Here is a 10,930-nt window from a genome sequence, read left to right on the forward strand (position 1 = left end):
GGGGAATACGTCCCAGTATGAAAGCATATTGACATCTTCTGAAGTTGAGTCTTTGTTTCCTAAAATAATGTAGTAGTTATTCTACTTTTCCTGTACTGTACAGTTAAATTTGGTATTGAAAATATTACATACAGAAATTAATTAGGAAAATTCATCCTGTGACATGGTAAGTCTAAAAACTGTCATAAGTATAGCATCTCTAACAGTTGTGTCTAGTAAATACTTTGAACAGTCTTGAGGAGAAAAAAATCCTCTCACCATAGTTAGCAAAAGAGGTGCATTTCTAAATAATTTAAAAGTGTTTTTTTATTGTAAGGTGCTGATGATTAAATAGTCCATGTGCAGAATTTCCCTTGAAGTATATATTTTTTACCTTCAGTAGTAACTGAACTATAAGAAAAAAAAGGTAAAATCCAAGTTGTTAGTTATGAAACCACTCATTTTGAAACATGCAACCAAGTAATATGGGAAAATTGTTTCTCTGTATTTACAATACTTCAAATACTATGTGCAAATGAGTTGATGCATCCAAGCAAAAATTGAATAAGACTTAAATTTCTGATTCGGACATTGATTCCTCCCCACTTCATATAGAAGTGTTAGAATCAAATAATACCAAAGTGATTGTGGAAATATGACTAAATAGTTACCAAAGCTGGAGTTACTTTATCAGTTCTCATCTTGGAAGCTTATGGTATGGTCAGTCTTCATATTCTGAAAACCTATTCCAAGCATTCATGTGCTCTAGGTACCTAGTTTATATGTCCTTTGGGTCTTCATATTGATACAGACTTAAGTGTTAAAATTCTGCCTTGGACAACATCCTTGCCACATTTACAAGTTGAAAATGCTAAGCATGGGTAATTTTTGAATGTATAGGCAAGTTGATTAGATTACTCATGAACACTGTGTTGAAGTAGCCTATCTTGCCTTTCTTCCAATGTTTGTCAGCATCTGTTGGTCAGGATGCTTTTTTAGAGAAATTACTGTGAGTAAACTAGAGCAATATAAAGCTAGATTCCACTAAGGTTCCAAAAGCAGTTGCTTTTGTTTAGTATAAAAGGAAAGGGATGGAGGGTGAGATCAGGAGGAACTGAGCCAGGAAACAGATGAGCTCCATCTTTCTTGCCATGATGTTCCACTGTGCTGAAGTAACTTTTTGAGCACCTGTTGTGCAAATAAAACAGGGGAATAGTATGTTTTAGCTATAAGTTTGATGGTGATTCACATAATTGGTTCTTTGTTTTGTTATGGCTTCATAATAAACATCATGTCTGATTAGGGAAAATGTGCAATATAGATAAATATATAGAACTCATGCACATTTTCAGGGTCACATTTTGAGCATTTTCTTCTGTTAACTGTTTTCCCTTGTCTCTGTTTTAGGTTCAGTGGCACTGCAGATCACGGATGGTTGCAGGAGCTAACTTCTACATTGTAGGGCGAGATCCAGCAGGGATGCCACACCCTGACACTGGGAAAGATCTGTATGAACCAACCCATGGTGCCAAAGTGTTGACAATGGCTCCAGGCCTCCGAGCACTAGAAATTGTACCCTTCAGGGTTGCAGCTTATAATAAGAAAAAGAAATGCATGGATTATTATGACTCTAATCAGTAAGTTGTATTTTCATTTTAAGAAAATTTTGAGCAACAGCTGCCTTTTACCCCCTGCCCACATAAAAGAATTGTTTATAACTAATTTCATATTGCTCAAACATGGCAGTGTTTAGATGTGGTTTTAGATCACAAATGCAGCTTGATTTCAGCATGATTTTCTTCACAGTGCAACTACCTGATCTAACTTTAGCTGACACATCAAGACTCACCTGTCCTAGATACTGGAGTTTCTCTAATTCTGGAATATAGTGGCACAGATTGCTAAATCCAGAGAAAAATATTAATATTTATTATAATGTTAAGTTAGCTTTCTGCTGCTTTATCTTTGTAAATATGCTTCTCGCGTGTCAGGTGTGCTTCAAATATGAGGGAAGAAAAGCAGTGAGGTGTGCAACATGGAGAAGAAAGTGGACAAGAGGGGCTGACAAATAGCTGTTTTCTCTGTTAAATAATAATGCAAAATGATGCCCTAAGACCATTGTGTGTCCTGGGGTTTTCACTCTGCATCATGTGCACCGTTTTATCCTTTCATTGCGTCTATGACACTTGGTTTGGGTGGTGTTTTCCCTGTTTCTGTAACTGTCATGGAAAATGGACCATGCTGCTACTAGTGTGCAGTTCTACCCTTCTGTTGACAGAATTTATCCTGCTCTGTTGTACCCTACACGCTGTTGGTAGATGGACTGGAATGTGGCAGCAATCCTCTAGATGGCAATGTGGACACATGCAGGCTCCCTGGAAAGAGAGCCCTTACTGCTTCTGCTTGCCAGAGACAGAACACTGGTAGGCTCCAGACACTTAGAGCTTGGGTGGGTGCAGCTGGCTGTGTTTCAAGATAATCTGTGTAATGCTGAAAATGTGGCAGAGTCCTGGACCATGTGATGTTTGACTCTGTAAGGAGGATGGCAGGGAAGAGAGGATTGCCTGGAAATATGAAAGGGTCAGTACTGGTGGAAGACCCTTAGATGTGAAATTGGGATGTTTGTGGAAATATTCACGACTTACCTGGTGAAAAAGGCAGCTTGAAAATTGGGGGGAGAAGGTTGTATGCACAGAAGCATTGCTGTAACTTGTTTTAGAAATGGGTAACTTGATTTCTATTGCACCTTTTTCAATTCTTTGAGGCTTGGAGACTTGACAGCCAACTAAGTAGTTCCAGAATTTACATCATTAATGAATGTATGAAAGATTATGGCAAGTGGGTTTCTCTTGGACTGAGCTATAGCTGAGCTGTGTGTCTTAGCTGCTGGATATAGTTATTCTTTCCCCATGTGGTCATCTATTCTTTCAGGTCCCCTATGCTCCTCCATTTGGGAAGGTGCATTTGAGAAACCATAATACACACCATCTGCTAACTTGAGCGCCTCTGTAATTTGGCAGTTGCACCACACCTGACTTGGCAGCAAAGATGTGCAGAGGTTATTGCAGTTGGGCTCTTCACTGATATTACCTTTCTGCTTCTGAAGGCAATCCCAAGCTGTAGGGATGGTGGAGGATGGATCTTTGACTAGTGGTGAGAGGTTTCCCAAAGCTTGATCTAACTGATCAAGGATGTCTGAAAAGTTGGGCCTGCAGAATTAGTAGTGGCAGAGAATTGCTTTGCTTGTAGCACCTCTAAACATTCATGCTCAGCCTTTATGAGAAAGATATAACACTTGCTGATAGCGTTCCTTGTATGCCTGTGGTGGTAGGTGCTCAGATGCTGAGTAGGCATTGGTCAGCTACATACCAGAAGATACTGGGCAACTGTGTGATACCTTGCTATGGATGAGCTGCTCATGACCTTGGTGGCAAGCCTGGGAAGCACCAAAAAGCCTACAATGGCCCTGCCTCCAAATTGGTAACAAAAACCCTTAATTTCTCTGGTGTGCTGCCTTGATTCTAAGAGGTTGTTGTGCTTAAGGCCTCCCAGAGGTGTCCACACAAGTGCAGTTTTGTGGAGTTCATCTTAAAGTTCAGTTTGTTTCTCACTTCCATTAGTATCCTTCAGAGTGTGTGCTGCCCTAGTAGACCCAGTGTCTGCTTGGAAACGATCTGGAGAATATGACTGTTGAGTTTGTGTGTCAGGACCTCATGCTGCGCTGCTGTGGTGCTGTGTTTGAGATGAAGTCAATTGGAAGAAAGTAAATCTACACATGCCCGTGTTAGTAAGGAAAGGCAGAAACATCCTTGTTGCATTCAGGGATAATCATGGAGCAGTGAGTGTGAGGAAAGGGGGTAAGAAAAGACTGATGTAAAAGCCTTTGTAATAGCAGCACAGCAATTTTATTTGCAGAGTGATGCACAAAACTTAACTTGTATAAATTGTTTAAATAAAGTCACCCTTTAGAATGTTAGGACGTGTGAATAACCAGGGACTTGAAATCTTATTTGTATTTTACCTCATGAAGCTGGCACAAGTTTTAATTTGTTTCTTGGACATCTTAGAACTAGGTTTGGCACCTCATGAAACTGAAATCTTAAAACATACTATTGAAAAAATGTATCTAAAACTAAGATCTAGGAAAGGGATTTGAGGAATACATTTGAAGTGATATATAGCAGCACAGGTAGAGATAATTTCGTTTTATTTCCCTTTAGTCTAAATGATGATAATAAAAAAAAATAATTGCCCTTTTTGCTGTTGCTGAATTCAGATAGCAAGCCTAATCTAAGTTTCTGTGGAAAGCTTGAACATTTCCACTTGCATAGAACTCTGAAGAAACAATGCATATAAAAACTAGTATGAATATTGTTACAGTCTTTATCCAAGTTTTTACAGTTTTATATTTCATAGAATTTTGGATCTATAATGTCAAAATACGATTTGGAAAAATTTATAGGAAAAATTCAAGTTATAATGGAGAAATTCCAAAAGAATGTCTGACCTGTAAACCACTGATAGAGTGAAGTGTAAAGACAACAGCAGAAGAACCAAGCAACCAACAAATAATACCCCCACTCTCCAAAAAATCCCTACCCAATGCTGAAATTCCTTCAGAAAAACAGTTAGTGTGTTTCTTCAGCCAAAAAGGCCTCACAAACAGTTACCACAGACAAGTGTAATTTGGGATTGGTGGTTTAATAATAGTGGCTGGTTTTGTGAGCAGAAATTCCCAATTCTTTACGGAAGATCAGTCCTATAAAATGCAACCACAGACTGCTGCTGAGAAAAAAACTCAATTAAGAAAGGAAATTAGTCTGGCAATTAAAAAAGCCACAGAAGTGTCTGGAAATAAAATTTTCATTGTTTTTTTCCTGAAAGAAAACTGAAGAGAACATTTTGGCTAAAAGACACCTGTAAGTAAGGTGACTGGAGCAGATTGTTCATGCTTTCTGTAAAATATTCATGAAGCATGGATACCTGTGAAGAAGAGAGATTTTAACTTTATATGGTTATTCTCAGGACCTTTAATATGATTGCCATGAGTGCTTTAATACTATCAAATCATACTTACAGGATAGCTGCTCCAACTAAGTACATATTGTTCTCAAATTTGTTTGGTTTTTAAAGTGATAGTGGGAGACTGAGATAAGCACACTTGACTGTTCTCCTTAATTTAGTTACGTGAAATGCTTCCTCGGTTACTGTTAATACTTAATTTAGGATACACTGAAACACTGCAGGGCCTCAGAAGACTTAAGCTCTCCTGCCAGTCAGAAAGGAATTTCATTCACAGCAGGTAAAGGATTTGGTTTGCAAATGTTGATATTAATCACAATATCGTGTTCTAATTTCATAAGGAGTTTGTTCATGATGAGTTAGGATTTGAACCTTGCTGACACTTGCAGGTTCACTCAATGACATGGGGCATTCATTCCCAAGGCATAATATAGACTGACATATCAAAGACTTGACACTATAAGGGACAAGATTCTGTTCCTGTAGGAGTTGTGGTGTAAGTCATGACTTGATGCTACAAAGGCAAATTTAAATTCAGAGAAAATCATTCTAAAAAGGGTTTAAGGTTAGAACTGGACCCCAGATAAGGAGGCTGTGAATTGTCCCAAGAATTAATCAGGTCTGAAATTTGCCAACTGAGTAGAAGATGACAGTTGTTTTGAAGCCAGACCAGAGTGAATAAATCATATTATTGTTTTATTTCCATATGTTTATTAAAAAATTAACTTACAGGCAAGACTGTGAATGAATGGTCTGTACTTTTATCATGTGTCTTGTGTTTAAGAGTAATTTCTTAAGACCTTGAGAACACTAGACACCACAGAAATGGGAATTCCAAGAAGGTCATTTGCACAGTGCTGAATACTCTAACAGAAGGTCAGGGTTCCCAAGATTATGACTGATCTTCAGTGCTCCCAAATGAAAAACCTATTATGTAGTATGTTCTATATTTAGATTAAACTTGTAGGTCATAATGTTGAAGTGGAAAAAATATTCTCTTCAATCACTGTTTTGACACCTCAGAGATACAGCAGAGGAGGTTTCCTGTAGGACTGTGGACGTCTTCATGCAGTCATTTCCCACTTGCAAACTGGTGATATCTTCATTATGTTACAAGAACTATGAGGTCTCTGAAATCTTAACCTCACATACTACTGTTAAGAGTGTTTGAGCTTGTAAAGCACAAAGAACTCTGGTGGTTGCTAGGGTCACTTGTGGTGTTACAGTAAAATAACTACCAAATTCACAAAATAAAAGGGGAATCCATTTAAGGGAATAAAACATTAGTCTTTTTAAATGAAAGAAAGGAAAGAACTGGTCTGTGAATTCTTAATCTTCTGTGTGTGATTTGTAGTGTTCTTTGAGCCCAATGCTCAGTTACTGTGAACAGTTTGAAGATTATTTAACAGCAGAGATTTGTTCCTATGTTATTTTGAATAAATACCTTACTGCTTTCCAAATATATTATCCTATGTACCTGTGGCTGTCTATATGCATCCTGTCTGTATGGAAGGAGGGCACAAACTGAAGTGTAAGAAAAGATTCCTTTTCTCCTTTTGCTAGATGTATGAGAGCTCAGCAGACTTATGTATTTTCTACTTTACCCATGACACCCTGTCCTCCATAAGTGAGGAAGTTTAAGAGCACTACTCTCACAGTGCTTTTTCCACACTGTGAGAGTAGTAGAGTTCTAGGATGTTATGGCAGGGAGTAAATACCAGTCCTCAATGTAATATGTTTCAGGTCTGTTTTTCTGTTGACAAATTTTTGTTGAAGATTTCTTTCTGCCTTCCTTACCTTTCTTTTGGAGAATGCTTTTAATTGCACTGACACAAAGTATTATGTCAGTACTATTCAAACTCAATTGGTAGTAAAAAGTCAAATCAGTGTTACAAGCATTTACTAGCATACAGTGTGGCTCAAAGAAAATTAATTCCAGCAACCACCGAATAAAAATTTCAAAAGCACTTAAATCCCATCTCAGAAAAGGCTTGGATTAAATTTCATTGAGAGTAATTTCAAATATGACTTGAGAAAGGAATTTGTATGGCTTTGGCATGTATATTTAATAGTGTCTTTAATGGTCAAATGTTTCCCCTTCTCATGTTCCACTCAAATCCGTCTTATACAGGATATCTCTTAATATCCTCAAAATTCACTATGAACAAAATTACTTGATGACTCTTTTTGTCTTCTCTTTCTGCTAAAGCAAATTACTCATATTAATATGTTTTATTTCAAAATGCTTGTGGTTCACATCCCACCACAGTGGTGACAGTGCTGATAAGGTTTTTCTGCTTAGCAGAAATCTTAGTTTCTGGTATTCAAGAGATTTGATTTTTGCCATTAGGAAAGACAATGAGTATTGAGTGGTTATTCAAATACTGGAAAATTGTAAATGCTGTAATTTTAAAATGGCAAAAAATACATACAGTATATTTTGCCAAAGCTCCATTCGAATCACTTTAGTGATTACTAATAAAAGTAATTTTTTTAATAAAGAAAAATCCATTCAAGATAGAATTTTGCTCTAATGAGTGGGCATCATTAGTACTTTTGTACTTTTTAATAGTATTTTGGAAATATTTCTGGAAATATTATGAGGTGCTGAATGTACTATATTTCTGAGATTGTCCTCACTCATTTTTTTCTTTAATTTTCTTATAATTTCTGTAGATCTCCTTAGCTTCTTTTCATGTTTCTCTCCTTCTTGATATCTCGAATTCCTAACTGGTTTTTGTGCTACTCGAAGTAGGAAGAGGCTAAAGGAATTGTCTTACTGACTGTCTGTTAAAGCAGACTTACATGACTTATCTAGCTTTAGTACCTTTATTTCACTTGTAGGGCACCAGAGGAAGTTGAGTGGTTTTCTGAAAATTTAGCAGACAAGGACAGTATAAAGCACCTTTTTGTTTTTTAATATTCAAACTTACCACACTGAGGAGAAAACCACACATGGAGAAACTTTATAGCACTTACCTTACTCTTCTTTTACAGATCATTTGAGGACTTGATATTTTTTTCACAGAATTAACCAGGCTTATCACTTCTTCATATATGTTTTATAGAAATAGTTCTTTGCAAAGAACACAAGTTACCTTCAGGCAGTGTTAGTGAAGGGCAGACATCTCTCTGCTAAGGAACAAAATTTTCTAATGTTATAAATAGTAGTGACAACTTGTTCTCCCATGGAATTACATCAACCTTAAGTTTTCATTTTTATATAATTCATATTTTGCAGAATTGAAGTAGAGTAGGGATTTTTTGCCTCATTGCGACACTTCAGGAACCCACAGTCCTAAATTGAAAGCAACAAGAAAAGAACATGTATGGGAGGGCAAATCAAAAAGTTATGGGGCTAGTGGTGTTCTGAGAGGAAACTGTGGAGTGCTTTCTGCATCTTGCTAGCTGCCATACCATACTGAGTGTAGACCAACACTTAGAGCCAAGTTCTGCCCTCTGATATGCACACTTGGCTCTTGTTTCTGTCTAAGGCATGTGCATCTGAGATCAATACTTGGTTTTTATTTCAAACAGACAAGTAAAGAATGAGTAATGCATACATGCTGCAAATTGAGTGAGTGGCGTAAGTAAAATTGCTATTTAATTTAAGAATACATAATTTTTTCCTTTGGAGCTTTTGATAGAACTCTGGCATTCTTGTCTTGCTTTCACTGTCTCAGTCCTGAGAGGAGTAATTTAACTTGTGGAGCTTTTGCTGCTTATGACCACATACCTGAGAAGTTAATAATAATGATTTAGATTCTTATGTTAACAATGGTAAACAATTCTGATCTGTGTTCATTTATGCATTTGGCCAGCTGAATTCTGATTTTTAGGGAGAGACATCTTTAGGGGAAGGTATTTTTGTTATTCTCCTGCTTTTTTCTTTATTTTGAATTGTATGTGCCACATCATTGATATGTATATGTATGTATACGTGTGTTCAGTGTCTTGCAATGGCTCAGTTGTGGAGCTTGCCTCTAGATTCTGAGTCTTTTGCTTTCTCTGTTCTGCAACTGATCCCTCACTAAGGTTTGGTGCAATGCTGTTTTTTACGCATTCTCAAGGTGACGCCGAAATGACCCTCTTCAACCGGCACAGGTACATTCAATCAGCTCATAGGGCAGGTCTCCTGCCATGGCAAGGCAAGTTGCAAAACAGGATGGCTGCTGTTGCTTTGACAAAGGGCTGAGACAGTAGGTAGAGTAGATGGTTCTACCTCAACAGGAATTCTGTTTCCTCACAGAGAACAAGCCAGGCTCAATGGAAGGACAGACTGAATTCAATCCATAGTAGTTCAGTTGGGCCGTGCTGCTAAAACCTCAGGAGTTACCTACACTGAATATTTTAGGGGGTGTATATTCTTGGGATTTACTGGCAGTACTGGGCAAATGTCTGGAAATTATAGTTGCTATACAGCATTATACTCACAAGAAGAAATGTATAAAGTATCAAGAAAGCAGAAGGAATATGAGCAACTTTGCCTGCTTTTAAAGTATGTTCTTTTTTCCCCCCTCCTTTTGCCCCCACTCCTACTCTCTCAGCCATGAAGACTTTGAATTTATATCGGGGACCCGCATGCGCAAGCTGGCTCGGGAAGGGCAAAACCCACCGGAAGGCTTCATGGCTCCTAAGGCTTGGACCGTGCTGACAGAATACTACAAATCCTTGGAGAAGGCTTAGGCCTCTTATTAGCTGCAGATCAACCTTTGACGCCTGATTTATTTACGAGAAGGGGACCACACAGTCACCATTCATGTTGCTTTGTTGTGGTGTCTGTCAGGAAGTTCTCTGAAAACAGACTCTTTCTTCCTAACTTAGCATCATTCTTTGCCTGTCCTTATGGGTTCTATTATGTCCTGGCACCTAACTAGCTGCTGGTTTTAATGTCTTCTCTTTTATTACAGTTGATATTCTTGCAGTAGGATTTTTAACTCTTGTATTTTTTTTTTTTATATTTTACTGCCTCTGTCCTGAGTTCTGCAGCTTTTAAATAGATGCAGCTCATCCATATGTTATTTAAAGTGCTGACTAGTGTCTGGTTTTTGTAGTTTGTAGGACAAAATGTAATGGTTAGTCCCTTAACTATGGATAGATTATCTATAAATCAAAAAAGTAAAGTCAGTTTCAAAACACCTGTAAAAGTGTCCTCATCTTTATCTCATCATTATGTCCAGAAGCACTTAAAATTTATTTCTCATTATATGTAATCAAAAACCAGAAGGTTTTTTTTTATGTAGCATAATTAAAATTTTGCTTTCTTTGCTTAATTTTGGAGTTCATTGAGTTGTATGGTGATTCTCTTCTGCTGTGGACCTGTAAAGATGGCCATAATTAATAAAATAAAATGTCTAGTTTTCACTTTGAATTGTCAAAAAATTCAGATATTGTTTTTGTATATGCTTGCTGCCATAAGTGTCAACAGGGAATGTTTTACTTCATTTGATATAACTTGCCAGTTTTTGGTTCTAAAGATACTTGTTCAACCTACTACAACTTTAAAAAAGCATGACAGACCAAACTTAAGTTCATGTTTAATTATTGCAATAAAAAAAAATAAATCCTTAGATCTTGGCATTTCCTGTGGTAAAAATGCTTGGTTTGGAGATTAATTTTCTGGCTATTTTTCAAGGTCTCCAAAGAATAGTCTTCTTTTGAGTCAGCTTTGCTTGCTTGAAAGACAAAGCATATGATCTTCTAGGATTCTTCAGAAATCCTAAAGTTGGTTAATTCAGTATGTGAAACATTAACTGCTAAAGGAAAATATAAAAAAAATAAACAAACCACTTTTTTAAGTGTAAAGCAGCACTGACCTTTTGGGATATTTTCAAGCATTTGCGGGTAATCAGTGGAACAGTCATAACCTCTCTCAGCCTTACATCCTTGTCACAGACACTTATTTTTTTGTTGTTAAACAGTGTGTATA

At 37.2% G+C, this 10,930-nt stretch overlaps 1 protein-coding gene across 3 annotated transcripts in view; it reads left to right on the top strand.

Annotated features, from left to right (window-relative positions):
• The window catches only part of PAPSS1 (3'-phosphoadenosine 5'-phosphosulfate synthase 1), a 56,944-nt gene extending 46,363 nt beyond the window's left edge, over positions 1–10,581 (top strand). For all 3 annotated transcript variants that reach the window (XM_027636278.1, XM_027636277.1, XM_027636276.1), the window contains 2 exons: positions 1,387–1,616; positions 9,549–10,581. In XM_027636278.1, the coding sequence (XP_027492079.1) occupies positions 1,387–1,616; positions 9,549–9,687 (369 nt within the window). In that variant the 3' untranslated portion in view covers positions 9,688–10,581. The remainder of the gene's footprint in view (positions 1–1,386; positions 1,617–9,548) is intronic.
• Positions 10,582–10,930: the final 349 nt, after the last annotated feature.

Source organism: Corapipo altera, unplaced genomic scaffold (assembly GCF_003945725.1).
Source record: "Corapipo altera isolate COAL_440 unplaced genomic scaffold, ASM394572v1 22b, whole genome shotgun sequence".
Lineage (NCBI taxonomy): Eukaryota > Metazoa > Chordata > Aves > Passeriformes > Pipridae > Corapipo > Corapipo altera.